This window comes from Neospora caninum, chromosome Ia, assembly GCF_000208865.1.
Source record: "Neospora caninum Liverpool complete genome, chromosome Ia".
NCBI lineage: Eukaryota > Apicomplexa > Conoidasida > Eucoccidiorida > Sarcocystidae > Neospora > Neospora caninum.
In genome coordinates, this window is record NC_018385.1 from 1,026,094 (window position 1) to 1,051,692 (window position 25,599).

General features: G+C 53.4%; 2 protein-coding genes across 2 annotated transcripts; one reads left to right on the top strand and one right to left on the bottom strand.

Moving 5' to 3' along the window:
* Window positions 1-750: 750 nt before the first annotated feature.
* NCLIV_001170 (putative CBS domain multi-pass transmembrane protein) lies at window positions 751-7,574 on the bottom strand (the record flags this gene model as incomplete). The annotated part of the gene is made up of 11 exons (XM_003879612.1): window positions 751-948; window positions 1,357-1,818; window positions 2,400-2,570; window positions 2,804-2,913; window positions 3,300-3,364; window positions 4,008-4,087; window positions 4,562-4,629; window positions 5,188-5,799; window positions 6,222-6,360; window positions 6,765-6,984; window positions 7,483-7,574. 11 exons carry the CDS (start codon window positions 7,572-7,574, stop codon window positions 751-753), a joined length of 2,217 nt encoding a protein of 738 aa, XP_003879661.1.
* Window positions 7,575-11,066: 3,492 nt separating this feature from the next.
* Window positions 11,067-16,342, top strand: NCLIV_001180 (cbr-GPDH-1 protein, related; the record flags this gene model as incomplete). The annotated part of the gene is made up of 8 exons (XM_003879613.1): window positions 11,067-12,479; window positions 13,253-13,444; window positions 13,693-13,849; window positions 14,319-14,473; window positions 14,856-15,005; window positions 15,211-15,363; window positions 15,549-15,767; window positions 16,175-16,342. The coding sequence occupies 8 exons, from the start codon at window positions 11,067-11,069 to the stop codon at window positions 16,340-16,342; spliced, it is 2,607 nt and encodes an 868-aa protein (XP_003879662.1).
* Window positions 16,343-25,599: the final 9,257 nt, after the last annotated feature.

Below are 25,599 nucleotides of genomic sequence, written 5' to 3' on the forward strand. Positions count from 1 at the left end.
CCCAACGGGTCTAAAAGACGCGAACACCCAGAAAACTTCATCTGCCATACTCACTTCTCTGGCACAATCTTTGCGATCCATTCAGAGTTCCTGCGTGGGTGCTGCGCTTGAAAGTTCAACGGGTGATGCTTCAACAACTGGAAATTTTCTGTGGCAGGAAAATGTTGCCAACGCTTTACCACCATCATACTCCACCGGCGCGATACCGAAACCTTATTCTACTTTTCTACGTGTTCATTCTTCAGCAAATGCACAGCGCTTTTCCGGGCCAACTTGTCCCTGCGCTGTCTTGCGTCAAGGCCACTGGCGCCATCTTAAAATCGGAATTCCTGCTTCCCTTGCCTCCACTGTCTTGTCCCCCGGAGACATCATCCCCATCTCTCCCGGCGTGTGCCTCCTCGGCGGCGCTTTGGTCCCTCCTCTTCCTCTTCCAGGTCTTCGTGCTCTGAATTCCTTCTTTTCGCGGCACCTCTGTCCTCATCCGGCACATGTTCCGTCTTCTCTCCCATGCCAATGCCAAATGAATCTTCTCTCTACAGCCTATCTCAGGCGTTTTCTTCTGTTGTTTACCCTCCAACGGTGAAAGTATCTCGGCTTTCTTTTCGTATCCAGCAACACAACGCATCGCTTCTCGGTTTCATATACAGACTCAGAGTGGTTGCCCTCTCAACACGTTTTGTTATTTTCGTTCGACGGCCATGTCAATCTGTCCATGGACCATTCTTTCCACTGTTCATCCTGAACACTGGATCAGGTAGAGGGCCGAGTTCCTGGAGAATCCTGGCTTAGCTTCTTCTGAGTATCACTCTGCTGGTGCGTTTTGCCGCGTTGACCCACTTGCACCGACGCGGGCATCCTTCGCGGTCCTTCCAGCCCCTCCTCGGTTTGAACAATGACGCGACCTGGAGTGTCAGCAGCACGGCCGGACACCCACGTGGAGCGCCGTCGCTGAGATCGACGAGACAATGCAGTTGGCGAAGACGAAGAAAACGCCTCTCCTCCCCATGGTTGTCGGGCGCACACTTCCGGTGGAGCCTCTCCTGTTGATCCCCCACATTGGCTGGGCGACACTCGGCACCGCCGCTTGGGCGAAACTGCTCCCGATGCAGGCGTTTTTTCTTCCACCAAAGACGAGGCAGGCGTTTGCGGAATTGCGAACTCCTCCCAGCACGGCCGATACATCTCTTGATGCGCCGAAGTAGATCGACAAGCTTCGGCTATCAACGGGTCCACCTCGCGCGCAGTTCCTCCGGAGCCAACATTACATGAAACGGAAGAGACTCCGCGTCCAGCCGCGGCATAAAGTGAGACCGAGTCTGCGGTCCCAGAGGTCGCTACTGCCTCATCAGCACGTACCCCTTGATAAGGATATTCCGACGTCTTCGACTTTGTCAGTCTTGCCAACCGTTCGTAGTTGTTCGTCTCCAGCTTGTCTTTGGCCTGATCTCCGGTGCCTGGCCCGGGCGCTCGATCAGCAGTGAAGAGAAGCGCCGCTCGACTCCCAAGATGCGGAAGGGTCCCAAGAAACGGGGATGAGGGGGACGCGCACGCGGCAGCCTCTTCCAGAGCAAAAAAAGATGCAAAACGACTCAGAGCGCTCGACGCACGTACAGCTGGATAGTAAACGTCTGTAGTTGAGCGAGTGCCCAGTCCCTCGGAAACGTCGATGCCCGACCCTTCGCACTGGGGCTCCAGACCAAGAAAATCGGAGGTGTCCATCGCGCGAAACCTCGGCATGGCCGGTGTCGCTGCAAGCACCCCAGAGTGGACGCTGCTGGCCGAGCCCAGAACACGAGCCGCCGAGGGCCCTATTCCTGTCTGTGGACGGGTATTGGCAAGAGACAGAGAGATACATACAAAGAGATAAACGTCGAACGGGAGGACACAAGGTTGAGCGGGGTCCTCACAGAGACAAGAGAGGAGACGATATCAAAAAGGCGAAACGGTGACCTGAGGGCAGTGTGTGAGCACAGTGGTACAGCGCTTAGAGACAGCGAACAAGGACACGCGCCTGTGGTACGGTGACGGGTAGGACAAGCTGTCATAACACTGCAACAATGAAAGGACATCACGAAAGAACAGGACAAAGAAACACACGGACAAAGACTGGGACACCAAAAGTGGGAGCGTGCGCCAGGACAAACCTCTGTCAACTGTTCCTGTACGAGCACTCTACCGTAGGGAAAGAGAACCAAAATCGCATGTGAGAGGGGAAGGTGGAAACACATATATGGCAAGGTGCTGCACGTACGCACTGGAGTATGCTTTCGTCTTTCCTCTCACCATACACACACGCACAACCGACATCACGGAAAGTCATGAAGCAGAAGAGAGAAAAACAAGAAAGAAGGAAAACCTACCAACACGAAAGGCCACTGCGAAGACGGAAAGACACTCACCACGCGCTTATCAAACTCATCCATGATTTCCTCTTGAATGAGTTCCTCTATCACGTCCTCAAGAGTCACGATCCCCAGGAGATCCACAGTCGTAGGAACGTCCACGTTCTGTTTCCACGCTTGCTGATACGCTGCGACGTCATTGGTCACGAAAGCCAAGTGACAGCGTCCCTGTTGAACAGTCAAAACGCCGAGCACAAAAATCACACGGAGGCGCAGATGGACAGAAGCGATGGGCGATGAAGCCCAGGCAGTGTACGCGCAGAGAGACTCCCTTTAGTGAATATGTGAACCCCCTTGAGTCGACGTACGCCGACCACGGTCGCATAATTCCACGAAAGCCACCATAGGACCATACCAGCGAGCATGCCACAATCAATGGCCATGGTCCACACGGTCATTACCTCTTGAAATTCGTTCAAAAGTTGGTACGGGTTCGCAGAAGGAGCGACGAACAACGGCGTGCACAGACGTCGGAAGGTTCGCCCTCGCATCAGATCGCGGATCCTGATGCCTACGGGCAGCAGACACACATGTACATAACTATTCGCCAATGGGCCACTCTACCACCCTATTCTGGTTTTGACACATGAAGCGGCACATTACGCTTCAAGTGCTTGTCGTCCTTCGGCTGGCAACGCGCGTTCAGCACAGGACACTGGCTAGCAACCTGCAATCTCAAACCAGGAACTCGCGCGCATCTCCCAGCGGGGACTGGAAATGGAAGCGCGAACGACGTAGTAGCAAGTACGCAGCAGACACGAATTCCTGCCTCTGCGACGGGGCAGTTTCGTCAGAGTCGCACAAGGCAGTTTCGACTGCAGACCGAAATCAAGCACGCGTCACTGTAGGTGCAGATCGGGACGCCTGCACCACGAGGGTATCCTTCTTTGCTCTTACCCGCTTTTGGGTCAATGAGAATGAGACTCTTCACCAGCAGTACGCCTCGGACGTTAGAGCGACGGCTGCTCAAACACAGCAGACGAAAGCGGATGTCGGCACAAAAGCGTATCCCGTCCTGCAAACCCATAGATAGGGCCTCTACTGGCTAATGCACTTAGCTTCGGCGTGACCTCTTGAAAGCCCTGGAGAAGAGCTGACACTCACAGAAAGAAACACAGGCGTATCTCCATGCCTGTTGAACAGGATTTGTTTCAGTAGACAGCGTAACATGTACGCATCTGAGCTCCGGGGACCGCGGACGTGTTTTAACGAAAACATCGAGCGCCGAGAAACAGTCGCACCCGTTACTTGTATTCCTAATCGAGATATCGGCAGGTTGAGTTGTACGTCAAAGGACACACAAAAGGCCACCCAACCTGTGCTTGGCTCTCTCCGCAACCCCGTCCACGCATATCTGCGACCTTTTCGAAGGCTGCATCACCCGCCTGTGTCCATCTCCGGCACATTACAAGGCCCGAACCCCAAGAGCAACAGTTGAGAAAGCTTCTCCCTTCGACCGATAAACGACTGCGCCTGGCTCACTCCCTCCAAGCTCCCTGAATCCGTATAAAGCGACGAACGCCCCGACGAAAACTTCACAGGCGACTTCACAGCGCTGCCGTCTACCATGCGGACACTGGCGATCCTTGCGTTTGTCTGCCTCACCCCTCGTAGACCGGAATACGGGAATGACCTTTCCGCAGAACATCAACCAGAAGCTCGCGGGTCAGCCGCATCGAACATTCCTGAAGCGAAAAAACGGACACTGAGGAACCAAGTTGAAGGCGGTCTTCGTTGTCACGTGGAGACGAACATTGCAGAAATGAGGGGCTCGAAGAGAGACAGTGAAACAAACACTGTGGGACGTTGTCGACGAAAAACAATACGAGTATTCGGACTCAATGAATCTTAGCACGTCCTCCTGTGTACGCAAAAAGCAAGAAAAATTCGCTTACAATACGCTATGGTGGACAGCACGGAAAGGACCTTTCCCCAAAACGCGTCAGAGAGAGACGTACCACAAGCCGAATATACCACTCCCAAATCGCTGTACACTTCCCCCTCCGACCCTGGAAAGACGTGGCTGCCAGCGAAGAGAAAACGGTCGAGTTTTTGTCCAGAGAAGAGCCGCACCGCCCAACAAAACACACCACGCATAGATCCTAAGGTAGTTCGATGAGTTATTGTTGAACACTCTGACTTCTCGCAGTGTTTCTTACAAGCATATAGACGTCGTGAAGAGGCACCATGAAGTCGCAGATACTCTTGCAAGCCATATCCAAAGCGCCTGAAAGGTAAACAAAAGAGAAGAAGAATTGTGTCGTGGGCGTTTCACCGCATGGGATAGCGGAGCAAGCAAATTCAAGGTAGAACGGAGAAAACGCTGAGACGCTTTGTGAAATGGTCAACATGCCACGGCTGGAGGGAAGCAGAGACGATAGCATTCTGTCCTTGCACCCGTGCACAGAGAATTAGTTTCTCTCTTTTCTCTCCCTCCTCCCGGACTGAGATCAGGGGACGGAACGTCAAGGTCAGTACGAACAGAGTTTCTTCCGATGAGTACAAGCATTAATCCTAACGTTGCCATCTCTCTCGCACCGTGTCACCTCGCGAGAAAAAGAGATAGCTAGCCTTCAGCTGAACAAAGCCGCAGTTTCCTTTCGATGGCTGAATGCGATGCTTCACATAAAGATGAGAAGACAGACGAGCCCGTCTGCTCCATGGGTGGAAACGCTTTCCCTTCTCGCATGAAGGCCACCTCTGCGCATATTGAAACCTACATATATATAAACAAATATAAAAGTAGATGTACATATAAACTCAGGATCGGATGGACACTGCATACCTTGCATGATCAGAACTTCGTCGCGATTCAGTCCAACTGCTCTTTCCAGATCTTCTCGCGTCTCTTGCGCTCTTCCCTCCGGCTCCCCACCGTCGTTTTGAGCGGCATGTAATCCATCTTGCCCCTTCTTCGACGGGTGCTGCTCTGGGTCTTGCAGAGTCTCGTCTCTACTCTCTCCTTCCTTTTCTCCGTTCGGCCCAGCAGAACCGTTCTGGGAACAGACCGTCCTGCGCCCTCCGGGACTGAATCGCAGCCCCTTCCCTGCACTCTCTTCGCCCGCCCATCGTTCGGTTCCTTCCCCGTCGCCGACGCTCCGCGGCGCACCCGCGCCCGCCGTGTCGGCTTTTTCCCTCCGACCCTTGTTGCTCTGGGAAGAAGAGGGGCCTGTCGCGCGACCTTTCCCGTCTTGTGTTGATCCTGCACTGCCGAGGGTTTCGACAACATCCGGCACTGCAAGAGCCACGGGCGTCACCTTCGCACCGGGGACACGAGTTTGTCCTGAGGAAGGTGAGCGGCCCCGGTGCGAAGACTCGCCGTCTCGGGCGAGACGCGCTTGCTGCTCTATGGTGTGCTGAAGCAACAGCGGTCGGCGACGATCATTCTGGTGTAGACCTGCCAACACACGCGGAGCACATGAGGTCCACAACGAATTAGCGGGACGCATTCGAGGAGGAAGCATCTGCGAAAAGGATTCTAGGTCAACCGCAATGAAAGCGAAACAACGGCGCGGGGGAAAAGGCAGGAAAGGTAGGACTATACACTGCTGACTGTGAAGCAAAAGAGCGCTGTCCTGCTCCGCAGAAACGCCCTGGAGGAACTCCGTTGTCAAGAGGTGGCTTAAGCCCCGCGTTTGGAACCGAAGCGAGCAAGGCCCGTTATGTGGGCCCGGTCGTCCTGGATAGGAGACTGCTTTCAATGCATTGCTTCCTGGTCCGTTTGCACACCCTCAGGAAGAAGCAGAAACGATAAAGGAGACACACCGCACAAGAGTGAGCCAAAAAGGCTTTCCGCTCTTATCCTAGCTACGCGCTCACCAATCAATGCCTTGAGATCAGAGCGAGCGTAGAGAGTCGCCCGATTCTCCGTCGTGACGAACCGGTCGAGGAGTTTGCCGATTGGGTAGGCGACCGGCGCAAAGAGGAAGATCAGCAACTGCACGGTTGGAGCAAGGGCCTGCGAAGGAGGCAAACAGCCAGAAAAAAGCACTTGTTCACTGAGGGACACCCAGGCAACGCCAGTGGAGAAACAGGGAGTTGAGACATCGGCGAGGCATGAGGGATGGAGCGGAAATACGAACACTGACTGGCAGAGGGAAGAAACTTTGAAGAGGACAATCGACGTAATGGCACAACTTGCTTCCCGCCGGCACGGCCCGAACCTGGGCCATTGAGTGCACGTGCCTAGGCATGACGTAACTGCCGAGCGAAAGGAGAGGAGATAAAGACTAGCGACGCTAGACCGCCGATCATAGGCGGCCAGCGGCACAGGAGTTGACAAAGCTGCACAGTATAGGACGGCTAAAACGTCCATCAACTCAGAATTTCACCAGCAGTTTCCTGTTGGTTTCCTGGGTTTACCGCAGCAATCCGCAGCTGATATTTTCCTGTGCACAGTGCCTGAGGCAAAATCTCTCCGACGAAAAGAATGGCAGTGACGGAAATGAGGACAGCAAGCAGGGGCGTGAAAAGCCGATCGAGGAAGAGGGGGAGCGCTTCCATGGCTAGTGAATTGCAGAGGAGCAGCGTCACCAGGAGCTGATGCCGATTCCCCTGAACGATGCGGTATACGGCTTCGGCCCTGTATGGCGCATGCAGAGATAGGAACAAACACAAAGGGCGTAGCACGACCGCCTTAATTTGCGAGGGGATAACGAACAAAAGCACAGCAGGAAACGTAGAAAGTCAAGGAGGAGAAGCACAGAAGGAACGATACTCCGGCAAATTCGACACGAGACCAAGGGAGCAGCGGTTGTTCAAATTGAAACGCAGGAGCACCGGTCGTATGCAGCCAGTCCTTCATGGCTTAGAATCCGTGCGTTTTGAAGCACATTGAGAAAGAAACGAAAGATATTACGAAGACCGACGGAGAAGAGACAGAGTGAGGCGAGGAACGCCGAATATCTTGGAAAAACGGGAAGAGGTTTACACTCGCGGAGGAATCTTGCCAAGCCAAAGACGCAAGGGTCCGCCAGTGAGAAGAGAGGAGGTGTACGAAGCTGAATCAAGCGGCACGATAGATGGAAGGCAATAACTTTTTGCCCCGCCAAGAAACGGCCTTTCTTTCCTCTTTGCTTACTGTTGCCGCGCCTCTGCAGACCCGGTTTCCTGAAGCACAAGGAGCTGCAGCTCGTTAAACGCCATATATCCTGTCGTCAGGCCGCTGGCCATGCCAGCAAAGATTATTAGCCCGACACTGATAGCAACATAAACTGCCCTCCAGAACGGAGACAGTCTGGCTTCGTTTTCTTCTCTGTTGGAATGCCGACCCTGTTGCTCCGCCCTCTGAGTAGGCGCAGCTGTTCTTGTCGAAGAGGCAGATGAGGCGGAAGCAGTCCTCAGCCGATCCGTTGTCACTTGCATCCCGCCGCGTTCTCTCTCTCTTCCGCGGTTCCGAACCTCCTGTTCGGAGCTGCCGGTGTCTACCTTCTCAGCGCTCCACGAAAGCAACGCATCAGCAGCCTCTAACGGAGACTTCTCGGAGACGACAGTCGAGTGCCAGTAAGAAGAGAAGGACAGTGGGCTGTCTCCGTTTTCCTCTCTCTCTGACGGGGAATCGAAGCCCGTCCCCTCGCGCACCTCCTTCGCAGAACCCAAAAAATGATCGGGCGCTGCGAATTTTCCTGTCTCTCTTACGAGTTCAGCTGCGCCAGGATCTGCATTTGTACGTGTGTGTCCGTCGCCCTCCGTTCCCACGTTTCGGGTGTCCACTGGCCGCATGGCTGTCTCCGAGCCGCGGCCGAAGATGCCACTTGCAGCTGGAGCCGCAGCGGCTGCGAGGACGTGAGTCTCCCCAGACGACGGCTCCGAAGCTCCATCGGTACGAGTCACCGGTTGGCTATCCTGAGTCGAGGGCAAGATCGCCAGAGGGAAGAACGGGGGAGAAAGCGATGCTAGGAGAAACAGCGCCAAGGCGCACGACAAAACCCCTCGGGCACAGCGCAACGAACTGCGGAAGCGGCCCGCTGGTCTACAGAGAGGCCTCAGCGACGGCGCAATCGGCGAAACGGGTCCGCAGTTTAGCGAACAGAGGCAGTCGGAGGGGGACGAGAAGTCAGAAGTCAAAGAAGCAAGACATAATGGGCGGGAAGGGGAAACTTGCGCGTAGCTCCCGGCATTTGGCAGGACAGCAGAGGGCGGCTCCTTCCATGGGAAAGACTGTCCTCCGCATGAGAGATGAGAATGCGCAGATGGTGACGCGGTGCTGCAGAGAGACTTCCCTGGCCTCAGCCTCTGGCGTCGCCCCCTCATGGCGCACAAACAATGCCACGAGGCCACGTGGCTGGCAGCACGAGAAATGGTGCAGAGGAGGACACCAAGGGACACAGTCAACCGTGACGCGAAATAGTATACATATGAGAAACGCATGCAAGGACGCAGGTGTTCCGCCGTCGCAGCTGGCACGGAACACGGTAGACAAAGAAGAAAGCAGGGAGCGGGACACGACCCGCAGAACGAGCTACAAAAAATGCGTTTCTCGCCCCGAATGATCGGAATCATCCAGGTGCCGACCCGTAGTTCGAGCAGAGGTGTCACTCCTCAAAGGAGCTTTCTCCACAAATCCGGCAGAGAGGACGGGAAACCCTGGGGTTTCTCAAGAGAAAAACGGTGCTACCATTCCGTCAGGCACCACGATGCGCGCCGCACACTGCGTCGCACCGATGAGCGGGACACGGCAAACGATGCTAGGAAATTGTCGGCTCGCTCTGAATCTGAAAGCAGATTCTGGAAAATATGAATGGAAAAATATCAATAGGAAAAAAGCATTACAATTACATAACGAAAAGAAAGCCGAGAGAAGGGCGGGACCACACTCGAAGGAGGAAGATCCACTGCGATTGAGGCGTCGATTGTGCTAACTCCTTTTCCCTCGGCTGCATGAAGAAAATGTCGCCTTTACAGAGTAGTCATTAGAGGAATTGAGACCAAGAAATAAAAAAGACTGACTCCTGGCTTGTGCCAGCAGCGCATAAAGTACCCCTGTTGTGTTTCGAGCGGTGTGACGTTGCGGGGAGTGTGGCCCCCGTGTCCCTTCTATTTCCACTGCACACAATTTCCCGAACAGGGACATCGGAGCCCTCACGTGTACATGCTCTCCGCTAAATATCCGGTCTACTCGACGATACGCTTCTTTCCTGCCTTCTTCTTCGAAGGTCTCGTTTCCCTCGCCATGTTTGCTCAGGGGACGAGAATACTGAAACAACTCCGCCAGATGCAGCGGCGATTTGACTGTGAAACCGCCACATGCAATGAGTGGAGGCTGGATTCGCGGAACATGCGCAGCATCCGGGGCCCAGCTGTCTGTACAGCTGAAACTGGTGGCAGTGCGTTCAGGGCGTTGACACTTTTCGGGGGCTCATGGAGTGGACGTGTCATTTGGGACCCAAGGGTATGGAAAATGAGTTTAACTCGCGCCACTCCGAACGGCTACAAACGCGATCTATCGTTCCAGTCTCCCTTGCCCGCCAGTTCATAAGCCAGCGGATTCCCTCCTTTCTAGTGAAGCTGGTGATGGTTTTGTTGAAACAGAACCACGCGCGGTATGGGACCAGGACGGCGTACGTCAAAAAACAGATCAGTTCCGCCAGGGATTGTTCGTCATATCTGTGCCAGGCACCCACCAGAGAATGTCAGCGGCGGTCAGCGACGTAAAGGTGTCTTCTGGCGCACGCGACGCCCTCTGCCCGGGCGATCAGGGGGGAACAACAGGCGAGCAGCAACACGTACGGCGCAGCGTGCCTGGAACGAGACAGCATGGTAGACGGATCAGCGGAGACACATGGATCACGAGTCCTTCCAGACCTCCTGGATATTCCCTACCTCCTTCAGAATTCGCTGTGTTGTCTGTTTCACGTTTCCGTGTCCCCCAAAATATTTTTCTCTGGTGTCGTTTTTCTTCACCGCCCCAATCGTGGTCGAGGAGGGGGCGCAGTAGCAAAAAAATATTCGGTGGAGAGGAATTCTGCAGTCGTACCGTGAATGCTTCTGCTTTCTTACCTCTCCAGATCTGATTTGGTTGTTTTACTTTCCTTCCGTTCCACGTCCCGCTCATTTGTTCAGTATATGCCAGATGCATTTCACCTCTTCCGCAGCAACTGTCTCCGGAGACGTCGAAATTTACACGGCCCTCCGCATCTCCAACTTAACTGGGTGGTATCCGTCTCGCCGCCCTTCGGGCGCGCAATGACGTCGCTCACCACCATTCGGTGGCCTCGAAATGTGATCCTTTTAGCAACCCTTACTCCCTGAAAAAAATATGCATCACGTCGGTAGGACTCTACTCGCTTCCAGGCATCGGTGTATCCAGGTCGGCTACCTACGAAGTCTCTGCTTCTCGCCTCGTTCTATCCAGTGTGTCGCGGACTATCTCGGTCCACGCAGTTCTTGCTTGTCAGATCGCGTGCCAAATCGATACAAAGCTGAATGTGGCTTTTATAGAATTTGGTGGGTTTGATTTTGCCGTCCATGCGTTTTTTCTCATTCTGTGGAGAGCCAGATCCTGGCAACGCCGTATGTGCCCCCGTGGGCCGAGGTTCAGAAGGCGGACCGACTCTTGCACACTGGAAAACGCGCAGCAGCTCATGCCACTAGCTAGGGTTCTTCTTTTCAACTTTTGGACGCACCCGGGCGGTATCTCACGCCGTAGACTTCAGCGTACCCGAGATGGAAGTAAATTATTTTCATTTCTCGGCCGATGAGTGCTGGGCAACAAAGCAGTTTGGTCTTTCTTCTGACACACAAACTTTTCCGTCGTTTCCGGGTGAGAAAAACCGCAACCGCAGCAAAAGGCGGAAGAATCAGTGGGCGGGAGGTCACCAGGTACCAAATTCGAGGCACAGCTACGTTCCCCCCCTGTGGAATCTGTTCGCTGCCGCAGGGCACACAAAGTCGCAAACAGACACTGCAAAAGGTGACAATTTCGTCGTTCTTATAAAGCACTGTTCCGGCGCGTCCCTTTCCTTTAACGCAGCAGAAGATAGGCTTCCTCTCTTTGTGGCGTCAGAGAAAGAACGTGACCGTGATCCGAAGAACGGCCTTGCTTTTGCTGGAGTCTCTGCACCAGCGTCTTCTTCCACGTTCCTGCCATTTTGGGTTTGTGCAGCTGCGAGGGTTCCGAGTTTTCTTTTAAGGAGGAAAGTCACTGACAGTTACGAACCGACCGTGCATCCAGGCCAGCAATGCGGCAGTGACTCGAAGACTAAGTCGCGAGCTGGCAGCCTGTCGGGTGCCGGTTGCTGGAACAGTTCTTCCGGTGGTCTCGGACACAACTTCACTCGTCTATTCTCCTCCTGTACCGCACGGCAGTACGGTTTATCTGGTCGCCTCTCGCAGTCATCCACACCTCCGGTCTGCACGGGTCCCGTGAGGCTCGATCCACCTTTGTCTACGGTCAGGGCTCGGGCACCTCGAAAGAGCGTGAATCCAACACATCCTTCACCCACGACTCTGCGTGCCCAGAAACCGCACACGCCGGCGGGTAGCGGCTCGCCGCCTACAAGGCTCCTCGAGACCATTCCGCCGTTCCCTTATCTGGTGCACGGGAAGTCCACATGTAGTGCGTTTCTCCGATTTCTGTCTGACGGCAAATGGTCGCGTTCAATATCGGAAGCTCTCTTTCCGGCAGTGAAGCCCCCAGTCATATATCGATTCCGGGGGTTTCATCCTACGCAAATTGTGTCCGGGCCCGCATCGCTTTCGTGCGCTGCCCCGCGCTCGTTCACTCTCTTTTTCCTCCTCTTTTTCCTAACTGGGCTGCCTGGACCTCTTTGTCCGATTACGCATAGAACGCCTCCCTCATCCTCCTGTTTTCGCTTCCGCCCCTTCCCTGTATCAACAGAAGCGACAGCAATTCAAGCGAACGCCTTCCTCTCCCCGCTCGCTGCGGCCCCCTCATTCACCCGCAGCAGTGCGTGGGGTGACCGACGGAACACGCGTGCCTTTTCTTCTGTCTCTGCGCAAGAATTCCATACGAAAAGGAAACGCACTGAAGGCAAGCAAGACGCCATGGATTCTTTTCTTCGGCCTATCCAACCCAAGAGGTCTCTCTTTCAGGTCTTGCAAAAGGGACCATTGAGGGTAAGCAACGACCTTTCCTCCTGTGTATGTTTTTTCACTTCCATCTCTGCGATCTCTCTTTTACCTTGTTTCCCGGCTTCATGTCTTTGTTCTCAGGTGGCCGTGGTTGGCAGCGGAAACTGGGGGAGCGTGATCGGAAAGATTTGCGCGCAGAACGCGAATCTTTCGTACGTCTTCCACGATCAGGTGCGCGGCTCTCTCTCCATTCCACCTTGTTCCTTGAGCTCCACCGGCCTTCTCTGTGCTTCCTCGGCACCGCTACCCTGGTTGCCTCCGCATGTCCGCAAGAGTCTACGGATAGTCTAGAGGGCCGTAGTTGAACCTTCTAGTTGTCCCAGGGGAATGTCTGACCCTTTTGCTCCCGCGGCGCCTTCATTCTTCCCATGTTCCAGGCGACGGAGCAGACGGCGATTGAGGATGCAGTAGCGCAGTTGTGCTAAAAGTGCACCCATGCTTTGGTGGGGTTCGTTCGTCCGTGTCTGTCTCACCACCACAGTCGCGTGTTTGATTCGGTGACATCGGAAGCGGTTTCCTTTCTCCAAGTGCAGTCCACCCCCTTTTCTGTTTGCTTGTCTCATTCCTGTTCCCGCATATTGCTCGACTTCCAAGTCCACGTATGGAATCTCTTGATTAGTGTTCAAGAATCATTGCTGCGCCCATATTCCCCCTGCATTGCCGTGCAGCTCTTCATGTCGAGACTACAGGATGAGTCCAAGCGTCTGTGCGCGTCAAAATGCTGGGTTCGCCCTTTTTTCATTACTGCTCCGTTTTAGGTTCGGATGTGGGTGTTCGAGGAGATGATCGAAGGGGAGAAACTCACCGACATCATCAACCAGAGGCACGAGAATGTTAAGTATCTCCCGGGTCACAAATTGCCCGAAAACTTGCTGGCAGTTCCCGACGTTGTCGAAGCCTGCCGCGGGGCCGATCTCCTCGTCTTCGTCATGCCCCATCAGTTCGTGGCGGTAAGCGCTCATGTCCTAAGACGCCGGATAGACACCCTGTTTTGTTCTCGCTTTGTTATTGCGTCGCCTTTTCCTCCACCGAGAAGAAGCATGACACAGGTAGAAAAGAAAACTCTCGTTTCAGCTCGTCGTCTGCGTGACGTATGCGGTTTCTCCGAATCCGCACGCGCGCCCCACAGTCGGGTGCTTGGGCAGGGAAAGAAGGAACCACGGAATTCGGCTCGCACCTGCTTGTCTGGGGGTTTCAGAAAGTCTGCGATCAACTCGCGAAGGCGAACGTTGTGCCGCCCCACGCACGCGCGATATCGCTTCTCAAAGGGCTTTACGTGGAAGGCGGAAGGCCTCAACTGTTCTCAGACACCATCCGCTCCAAGCTCAACATCGTCGAGTGCGCGGCTCTTTCTGGTACGCATGTTTACCCAAATAGACAGCGTGTCAAGCTAACGTCCACGTCCTGCGTCGCACGTGTTTGGCTGTTTGTCGTGTTTTTTTTTTTCCAAATTTCCTCGAGAGACCAGGTGAACTGAAACCGGACGAGCAACACGAGGGCCAGATGTTAGACGTCCGTGGTCACACACCAGCAGTCCGAGGCAACACTCCGACTCGGGGGTGGCAGCGTCCACTGGCTGACAAACATCCAAGACGCAAAGAGCCAACGCCTAAATGCAGTCACTTTTCCAGTCACACGTCTGCCGGCATATGTCTACCTACAAATAAGCATCTGCGTGTAGCTATAGATCCAGTTTTGGGTACGCATATGTGTAATTCATGCGCATCGCTAAGGTATATGTTATTTGCGTGTAACGGATTTCCACAAACCTCTACTGAGGAACAGCGGGTTTTTTATCGGGTTTCTTTCGACCTTTTTTTTCAGGCGCAAATGTGGCCAACGACGTGGCTCGGGAGGAGTTCGCCGAGGCAACAATTGGCCATTCGCCGGATGAGACGGACACAGCGTTGATTTGGCAGCAGCTCTTCGACAAGCCGTACTTCAAGGTCAACACCCTCCCAGATATTGCTGGTGTTCAGGTATGGCACTCAATTTCGAGTCCCTCGTGGTAACAGAGGCGCAAGTCAGCGGTCTTTGCACGGCAATGAAGAGAGTCAGAAGGGGTCTAGAAGAAAGATGCGAAAGTGACAACGGCTGCTGCGTCTTTTTTCCCTATCGTGGACGGCGCGTGTCTACTTTCGCCGTTCCAGATGGCACAACGCGCACCTGGCGACAGGCGCGCTAAGAAACAGAAACTGAAGAGCCTACGCGGTTGAAGAAGCAGAGCATCAAGACAAACACACATCAGGTCGACACGTTCGTCTCTGATGGCTTTTCGTCAAATCCTTTTGTTCAGTCGACCACTTGTTCCTCGCTTCATTGGAAGTAACAGGGTGCTTTATGCTTCTGCCTTTGCTGCAGCTGTGCGGAGCAGTCAAAAACGTCGTTGCGCTGGCCGCCGGTTTCTGTGATGGCGTGGGTGTAGGGACTAATACAAAAAGCGCTATCATTCGCCTCGGCGTCGAGGAGATGAAACAGTTCGGAATGCTGTTCTTTGACAACGTTGTCGCCGTAAGTTCGGGTTCCGCCTCCGACTCTCTCGCTGTCTCTCGCTTGTCGGCGTACGTTCGCTCGAGTTTTTTGGTGGCCTTACATTTCTTCTTTGCATCCATTATGACTTCTGTCCGTGCGACGCGTCCGTCACCATTTCCCAAACGGAGCTGGAGAGGCGACTAAGCAGGAAAGAGCTATTCTGCCTTCATCCTGTTGTATGCAGGAAACCTTCTTCGATAGTGCTGGCTACGCTGATGTGATCACGACAGTCTTCGGTGGTCGCAATGCGCGCTGTGCGGCGGAATTCGTTCGACAGAAAGGGAACAAGAGTTGGGACCAAATCGAAGCCGAGATGCTGAATGGTCAAAAGCTTCAGGTGAGAAACTAGCCGAACGGGAGAGGCACTCGCAAAAGGAGATCAAAGGCAACTACGCAGTAGCGGTATCATTGCGTGTCTCGGGTATCGCAGCAGAGTTCGAAACGTAGAGGTTCCCGTGATTCCGCTTCCTCCGTCAGCAGTCTTCGTTTTTTGTTCTTTTTCCTGTTGTGCTTCTCTTTTAGGGCACCTTGACGACAAGGGAAGTGTTTGAGGTTATCTCTTCCCACGAAGTAGACCACCTGTTTCCTCTCTTTACTGTCACTTACGACATCGCATTCAAGGGAAGAGACCCAGCAGATCTCGTCCGCGTATTCGAGACGAGCGAGGTCCGCCCCCACAAGACGCCGGAAGAATGCAACATCCTGGTGCTGCCTCCACTGATGGCAAATGCCAAGAGAAGGGTATGTGTTGCATCACAGGAGTTGTACTTTACGACCTGGCAACTACAGAAGACGATTTCCTGCCTCCAAAAAAGCCAGCTAGTGTTGTGTCGCATTGTGCCATGCTTCCTCTCGGGGACAGGAAGACAAGATGCCGTGGCTTTGTAGATGAATGGCACAGACTACATCTGACCCTAGTCCGCGAGTAGGGTTCTGTAGCGCATGTCTTTTCAAGCAGCGCAGCGTCGTGCAGCTGAAAGAGCAAATACTCCCGTTCATGGGTATGAAAAGGAATCCGGAAAGAAGACGCCCAACACCCGTTTGCGTAGCTGACGATCAGTCACGAGGTACCCCCTCTCAGCGCGGAGTGAAACATACGATTCCCGGTGCAACTTTGGTGTACTCACTTTTCCTTTTTGCCTTCGCAGATTGGCCGTCTTCAGTCGATGGTCGACCATGAACGTTTCAAAGAAGAAGAAAAGAAGATCGTCAAAGAATACGAGAAGCGATACACAGAGATAGAAGTCGCCGCGAACACCGCGGATGACCTCGCTCCGTCCGCCCCAGTAGCAGAAGAGTGTCGGGAGAGAAAATGAGATGTTGAGATCGGACAGAACGTGTCTCCAGTGAACGTTTCCAGGCTGTGCGAAGAGAAGGGAAGGAGTTTTGATGCGGAAGCAGAAAGAGAGATGGCCTGCCTCGCTAAGGCATCGTGAGTGCTGTCTACAAAGTGGCGCAATGTGACGTTGCAGTTCTGGCGATTCATCGAATTTCCTGTCGAGACCGAAAGAGTGATCGCGGTCGTACCCACATTGGCTGCATGTTACTTTGAAAGCGAGACGCAGTGAACCACCACAAACAAGAGGGGCTCGTTAGCGTCTTTTTTTTGTCAGACTTCAATTTTCGGGTGCAGAAGGGCTGTCCGTCCAAACCGCAAAGCCCTTAAATGTTTCTTTATGTTTCGTACAGTCTTGCAAAACACTAAAGCAGAGGATTTGGAATCATTTTGGGTTGGTCAGCTGCAATAGCAATAGAAGCCGTACTGCTATCTTGAAGGCTGCGCCGCATATAATAGTTACGGTCGTAGTACATTCTCGTAGTGGTCTGTGGCGTTGAACGCCACGTGGTCGTACAGAGTAATATCTCGGCCATGGGGAATGAAGCAGCAAAACACCGCACCGACTGTCGCCTGGAACAAGGAAATGAAGTAAGCCCACGGGCATTGACTAATAGTCTCAATTATGCCAGCACACACCCCGTAATCTCTGTGTACCCGGAACATAAGAGAAAACGGTGAAGTGGTATCATTGGATTGCAAGTTGTTCTTTCAAGGCATCTTTCCGATTTAAGATTTTCAAAAACGTCGCCAGCGGGTATGTTTCGCTTCAGGCTTCAGAGAGGACAGCCCACATGAAACATTTGTGATCCGGGGCCACAAGATAATTGCCTGGCGTCGACAACTGAAGAGCAACACCGTCGGGCGGGAAGCGAGGCATGCACGCCCGCGAACCGCCGCAAGTCGAAATCAACTAATCAAAATGCTGAAAGAACAACGGAAAGCAGATCATCAGGCCTAGGAGCTGGTCGCCAACAGTGAAGTGAAAGCAGAAACAGGGCAGCAGGAAATTCATACACCTATAAAGCACTGGGAAACCCCCGCTCGAGACCCGAGACAATGCAACGCGAAACAACTTCGATGTATCACATGCACAAAACAGGAAATTGGGGATATCCCGAGTTGTCTCTTGAAAGAGCCTCACCTTTTATCAGTCAATGCTTTTCGCTATTGATCAGATAAGTTGGAACTGTAGGACGATTCTCTCCATAGACAGTATTGCGCCTGACCCATGGCTCCAGCGCTCACCTTCCTTCCTTCCCCTGGGAGCTGCGGGCCCGGTCACTCTGTCAAGGACGGAAGCTGAAGTAATCCCTGAGGTAAAGAAGATTATCTTTGCTCTTTTTTAAACTACCCCCTCCCACTCGGCACGTGCCCCCTTTGTTCTCCGTGCCCCGTTGTGACCTATGATATATGTTAACCCCTGCATGATTCTGCAGCTCATGCAGCCTCTGTATCTACTGGTAACTGCAACTGGGGATCTAGCCACGATCCGCGGTGCTGGCTCTTCACGAAGCTCAGGGAGGTACCCTGGGGACTCGTTGATATGAATAACCGTGTTAAACCAGCTAGTCAAACACGAAGTGATCTGAACGAATGACCTTGCGCATCAAGTCTGAACCGCTTACGCTAAAAATATACTGTCCGCTGGCATGCTATTACTCTCTGTATACATGGCCAAAACCGCACCACACGAGGACCCGGTCAGCTGCTCGTTAAAACGTACTCAGCTCACACCGGGGCGCCTAATGATATAGGAGTGTTGTGACATTCCTGTATGCAGCATTGTTACACTATTAACCTAACATACTACTACTAAATATCTTGGTCAATCGCAGACGAAATGTTTGCCGCCGCGAGGGCCGCATACCCTGCCAAGCCGTTTTGCTTTTATCCATATCGTTTTCTACTTCGGTCAGCTTGAGAAATTGCGTCTTACAGTACTAAAATTATGTTACTGATGAAAGTAGTAAGAGGCCTCGCCTTTTGTAGTAGTTTGGAAAAGCATACATCTTTGACAAGGCGTCCCGCTGCCAACCGCACAGAGGTGAGGTCCCGGCTTCAGAGAACGTGAAAGGCTGTGTCAGGGGGACACCCAACGTGGTGCCGAAAGCACTACCACCTACCTATTGCACCGCTCCTGAAAGCACTGGTACAAAGCCGTCTGGGAACCCAATGTAATCGGAGGGGCTGTGAGCAAAGGGACACTGTGTTATGTGTAATATAGTAAAACACTGAGTAAAAGAGTGAAGAAATACACGGGGGCTAGTTACGCCTTTCTCGCTTCTTGGAACTCTTTTTCGGCTCTCATCCCCGAAACCCAGATAAGGCTTCAGAAGTGATGCTTGTCGGTAGAAGGAAGCCGAATGCGTACGCAGTCGCAGAAGCGGTGCTGCGAGCTTGCAACTGTAACACACGTGACACTACTCATTCGTTCGATACTGAAATTCCACAGCAAGCATATGAATGCTTTAAATGGAAACAGCAGACATTTCACCTCAACAAAGTGGAGTTGAAATCCGAAGCAGGAGACAGTGTTAGCTGAGACGAGGCAGAGACAGTCGATCACGCCAAGCGGTCCGCCGGCTGCTTCTGTTAAGGTGACCCCAGCCGGAAAATCTGTCACTAGGGCAGAGGGTGGCAATGGAATGTCTCCCGCTGTTTTCCAGCCTTTACATCCCAATGGTGGTGACGTATCACTAAGTGCCACACAGACTTCTACATATTAGAGAATCACTGCTGACATGAGCCCGCCATAGGCCCGTTCAGGCAAACAGTTTCCTCCCGAGTGGTGTAAATTGCACGACCACTTTGTGACCACAACCGAATCCGGAGAGTCACACGAAATTACATATTCCTCCAACTGTGCTGCTCTGATAATTGGTATTTTAAATTATATGGATTCTGCTTCATTTCCCCCCTCCCAGGAACATTAGCTGAAAGCTACCTTTTGTGCGGTGTTCATTGAGAGAGTGGTTCTATTCTTTGCCGGCACCCGTAGGGCAGCCATCAACCAGTTATCGGGCAAAATAATTATAACGTAGAAATGTGGTCTGCCGGCGAGTGACCTTCCATCCCAGAGAACTGTGTCGTAGGCACTGCAGAGGGCACCAATATCGTGATCAAATCAAAAGCTAAAACCGCACTTCTGCATTTGCGATGCTTTCGCACTCCAGCGCGCCCCGCCGGACCGAGGGCATCTTTTCATTTTTTGTCCACCTGTCATCAATATCATGTGTACCACCTCATTGAGGGCTCATTGCGCAAATTGCCCACACTACAAGCAAACAAGGACGGCGACGCGTCTATTTCCTAGTCACCAGGTGGTTCGCCACGGGATACCCGAATACATATCACAGCCATGTTGCCAAATCTGTTGTTTCTGCGCAACCCCTCATCTTCCTGGAAAAAACAGAAGATCCCCCGATTGACAAAACGGGAGGCGCCCAACACTAAAAGGCGCCATATTGGAGGTTATCATTGACTGCAGTCTGGTCGAGTTCTTTTAGGGCATCTTTATTGTACAGAGGAGCCATCGCTTTGCTCTCGACATTCAACACAGCTACGGAATCCTACCGGGACGGAGCGGCATTGTACCACTCCTGCCTAATTACGGGAGTCTACACGTAGCACCCGATTCGTCAGCACAAAATGTATCACTAAAGAAACCCCAGCAAGGAATATGACTACCGTTCTCTGGCGACCTGCTGTACCGACGCCCACGCGATACATCTGAGTAACCTTCAGACAGGCCAGTTAGCTGAAAAACTGAAAGCGTATCAAGACTGGGTTGCATGCATAAGAATGGCAAACAGATTTTCACATCTTACTGCATTAAGGTTATTCCACGTCGGTGACGTTCTACGCGTATAATATGATAATTAGATCATATGGCCCAGGAATGATCTTTATGTTTTTACTGCCGACCCTGTGCATTGACCACTCAAAACTGGCTCCGCAAGTGCAACACAAAGATGGGCACGGAGCAATCCATTGTAGATCCTCGCCAGTGACTGAAGTGTCGTGTAGACTAAAAACGTGATCCGAATTGCAACTGGCTTTGGTTGGTGTCGAGTGCACCTCTCAGTACCTAGGAGGACATGAGTGTACCTGCTTTAATCCAAGAGGCACTAGCGTCTGGCACTGGATTCTACCGTATCCTCAACACAAGTGTTGGAGCAGTCAAAACACTATGTGCTGAAGTTTACCGCAAGGTCTGTTTCCCGAAGAGAGTAATTCCTTTGCTGCGTAACGAAGCCATACGGGTACTCAATATAGGTTCCCTGTGTGTATGGACACATCAGCCACGATGAAGGACAATGGTGGCGTTTTTTGCGCCCCAATCCTTGTTTGGCGAAGCTGGACCTCATCCCTCACCAAAGGTGCTTAGAACGCCGCACGCACCACCTCTCCAAACAGTTACGGGGGGGCCCCGCTTTGAGAGATGAATCGAGGGGAGTGTGTCGACGTCTGTCATGGAGGTCGAGGATCCGCCACTCGAACCCCTTGGTCTGGTTCGCGAAAGATAGACGTAGCTCACCTGCGACACCAGTGGCTGGAGCGCATGCTGTTCAACGTTCTTGATATACGGGCTTGACGCAGTGTCCTCCATGTTTCGGTCATGATGGATGACCGCTACAATAGACAGAAGTGATATCGTAGAATTGCAGGGGAATGGATTGCAGCTGCAGACTGAAGCTCAATTACTTCGTCGCCTTTGAAGCCACCGACAGCATTATTTAGGGAACGTGCAGCGCTCACTGAGGCCTCTGTCCCCGTGGACCGCATCCGGGGCTCCAGAGAAGCGGGGGTGAAGCGCTGTCAGTAAAAAGGTCGTTTCAGGTCATTTCTTCTGTTGCGATTATCCAGGCTCTTTCTTTCGCAGATGCTCCCTTGTTGCCGGCTGATACTGTTCCAGCTTTGGATTGGCAAACGGAGTAGCGTTGGGGTAGCGTGTGTTTTCCCCATGCTCTAGACGACCTGAACTGAAACACACAACGGCCCGCCTCATGACTTCTAAGCGGTGGGGCAGTAACAGTGATAAGAGGAGCCAGCACGAGGTCTCGGTCTGCTGAAGAGATCGCCCCCCTCGTGTTTACTCGTTTGCTTCTCCGCGCAGCGCCATTAGAGCTTAGGGTAAATGCTAAAGCAAAACTCTGTCGGCTACAACTCTTTCTATATCGTTTCGCATTTCTTCACAAGACGTTATTCCTTAATTTCGTCAGCGACATGTTTGATCTGCTGCCCGCGACCATCTTGCACGCGAGAGAGTGTCAGCCCATCAGCTCAGGATTTCTTCGATATTATTATTGGGCCTGCGGTTCGACACTAGCCGTTGAGGAGATGGCGAGCTGCCACCTGTGACCTGCTGGGATGCTGCTAGCGGACAACGGAGCACTAGGGGCGGCGCTGAGGTAAAGCAGACAGAATAGCTCTGAGGGTGGCAGCTGCCCGAGCCTGAGCGGAATATATAGCAATCGGTATGAGATGGCAAGCCAGAGACGACCTGTGCGATTATGCACGGTAGTCGCCTGATGATCATTCTGAAGAAGTTTGGGGTAAGCTGCTTCGTTGATATGAGGCTGCGTCTTCTCATTGTGGCTTGCGACATACCTGCCAGCGAGCTTAGGGTTCTCCGGCCCCCGTTTGGACCTTATGTCTCGCAGTGCTGTGCAGGCTGGCCGAGCTCCGCAGAAAAGGCATCAGAACAAGCCGCCTCTTCCTCAGGCTTGTACACGCCGGTCTACGGGGGCTGACATGAGATCTGTATCGTCGGGCTCACACACTGATGGAGGGAGCCGATGGCGTACCAATGCACAGAGCAACGCGGGGTTGGCATCAGCCCTCTCCATAACGGCAGTGCGGAACGAGAAGACATTACGCTTCGAGCATCTCGTTGAGCACGAAAACGCCAGAAACTCTGCCGGGCGATGACCGAAAAAATTATGCAGTCGGCTCGCCCGAAAGCCTTCCGTCGTGCACCGCCAGTAGGCAGAGCACTTGCTCATGACAAGTAGCAGGGCACAACAGAAGTGATTCACCGTGGGCTGCTGAAGGCGAGGGAACAGCGCCCAATGTCTCGCCTCCTCTATCCCAGAAGACGCAGAAATAGATGTTTCTATATAGACTTTTAATCTCGAGATCGTATTCTGTCGCGCTGAGCTCCAGCGGCTCGTCCAAAGAAGCTCTTTTCCACGGAAAACAGCCTTCCCTGTCCGTTAATCCCCCCGCGTTATAGGCGATCTTGCGGCCTTCCCTGTCTGAGATGTGGAATACTGCGACGCACAGCGAACTGGCGTTGCATTTCAAGAGCTTGTTGGAGCGGACGCACATGCGCGCCGGTGAAAGGAGTGAAGCGGCTTAGTGGGTGAATATCGGGCACAGCTACAGAGCTGTGGCCAATGAGATCACTCAGCCGCCAGCAGACAAGCCCGCCTGTCTTCGCTGGCTCACACGCAATTCCTAGGACACAATTTTTGTCGCGCGCCAGGCAGCCAGTCCGCTGGTCAGAGACTCTAGTTGCCATCCACGATCTCATGGCGTATACGGTGGCTCGGAGCCGGTGCTTCCGTTCTGGCAGCTACGGGGCCGGTCTCACGTATGGTATGGTTGACAAGGGGGGAAAAAAGAAGACGGCCACGAGAGCAGATCCGCAGTGTGGCACGTCAGAAGCTGAAGCATTTAGGTACTAATAATGCAAGTTGTTTCGGCAGCAGTTCTACCGGTGAACAGCGTCAACCCGGGCGGGGGTCGGATACTTTACACAGGCTGGCGTCTTTAAGTGGCGACCCATCGACAAGAAAGCAGATCAGCCGCAACGCAGTTCTTCCGAAGATGCGACTCGTGGTTCATTACAGGTCGCCGTTTGGTGTAATGACTCTCGGGGGACGACCCCGCCAGCATGGTTCTGGCTCGGGGCTTTTTCACGGTGCGCACAGGGCAACACAGACGAGGAGGAGCGCCCGAAAAAGCAAAGTTGACAAGCGGTGCGCGAGCTGTACGAGACAGCGAACGATGGATGAAATAATGCGGGCTTTTCTCAGGCGCAGGCGGTCCAGCGTGTAACAGGCGAATTCTGTTGTGCGAACACTTCATCGAGTGATATAGATCGCTCGCTGTTCTTTGAGTCGCATAGTGTCGAGTTAAAGCAGGTCAGCATAGCTCGCCGGGAGGCCCTCTCAGTGTTGCCAGCTGCACGTGAAGATGGCGTTTTCATGTGGTCTCTTCGTGTCCTTTCCGTGAGTGTGACCACACCAGTGCTATTACCTTTTCACATACGAAGCGCTCTGCGGCCCTAAGCCCATGTGGAAATTCAGACCAGTCAACTGCTGATTTGCTGACCGTGTTCAGGGGCAGCCATGGCGCCAAATATCTCGGCTTCGGGTACAGCCTTCATAGTTCACGGCAACAAGCGTGATTGCGCCATGCGAAAAGCCTGTGGCACGTCATGGAACTTAGGGATGATGTCGCTCTCGGCGCAATCAATGCGACGATCGACTCGCGGTTACCAGCATGAACACACGAGCGCGTCTAATGGCAGAAGAGTCTTGGTCTGTCGACTACTGCTGCGCTGAGGCCAGGCTCTCCAAACTACACCGCGTGTTCCCCGACTCTCTGTCGCGACGGTAGTACCGGCTCAATTTTTTCGACCCTCGTTTCTGGAACTGTCAGCACACCCTGTGGTGCGTGAGATGGTGAATGTAAGAGTTTCGAGACGACCGGGGAGTGCATACTGAAAAAACCACTTGAGGGATAAAGGGCTAAGACGTTCGTGCGGTAGCGTGAACATGATGTCGCGTTGGCACGTTAAGGCATTTGCCACACTGCGGCAGGACGCCGCCGGACAGCCAGCCTTCCCGCGATAATTCGCCTTCTCTAAAGAAACGAGTAGTGCAGCTTTCGCTGGCGCGCACAACATGAGGGTTCGCTCTAGTGTTTTTTGTTGCGCCGCCTTCCAATGACAACGATACAGTATCTACCGGATCCGTGTCTCTTGTTTGCCTCCGAAAACTGTGCTGCTCTCAAGGGCTGGTACATTCTTTGGCGCCGTGGAGCAACACGTTCGGTCTGCGAACCTCATGTCGCTGAGTAGACGATTCAGATTTCAGCCAAAAGCGTCAGCGGCGAAGTCATTGAACCGCAAGCCCTGGTTTCCTCTGCTGTCCAGTGTCGCGATTGCCCACATGGCCCGTGTTGTCTTCTTTATCTGCTCGGCGTAGTGACAGCGTCCTAGCGCAAATGGCTGGTGTCGCCTTTTCGTCCAGCCCATAGGTGCAACCGAGCGAGGTTCCATTGCGGCGCGCCGTAGCCTTCCTGACACGCCTTTTCTACAGTGGCTACCGTATACGAGCTCTTGCCAGCACATGAATCATCAGAGCCGCAGGCACGCGGGATCACGGCTCTGGGAATCACGAAGCTCGTCACGGACCCTCCGCGGCACACGGACGGTACGTGTGAGACCGGTGGTGTCGCGGCACCCCGCGAGTCCCCCTACTGCTACCGTCGTCCACTTACGTGGTTTCTTCTCCCAGGAGGCCCATCGCGACACATCAAAGCAGGGATCATAGCGTTTCCATCTGTCCTGCTCTGCGAAGGGCTGAAATGCTCCAGCGCTACCAGGTATTCCTCTCTATCTTCCAGACTCACGCGAAAAAAGCTGACGCATGACGCGGCCCGTAGTTGCAGCATACGTCAGACCGGCGAATGAGAAGGTGGACGTAGCTGTGCTTACGGAACGTGTTGCCTTACCTGTCGTTGCCCGATCTGGCTGACAACCGACGCGTGCCGCTCCCCCCAAAACTCTTGGTTTCCGCTCGTGTGTCAGCATGGAGGACCCACGTTACCATTGAGTGTAGTGCAGTCGCTCCCACATCTGCCCCGGCATCTGACTGACCGGACCAGCAGCCGACTAGACAAGGCGGCGCTGCCCCCCGCCAACGTCGTTGCTTCTGGCAAAGGATTCTCTCTGCCAGCCCAGAGCATGTGGAGGGCGAGGCTATACATTCATAGAAGATACTCGACAGCACGGCCTTGCCGGCGCCGCCTATCACAGGCCACTCGATTTTGTGTCGTTCCTTATAGCGTCGCGCAGCATCGATCGAAGCCGCGCACAGATTACCTGGGCTGAAGGCCTTGCTGTGCGCAACTTTAAAAGTTGCCTTTCACCTGTGACACACGGCACTTGCACATCTTAGATTTTTCATGGTTCTCGTGTCTGCCTAGTTCTCCCGCCGAGCC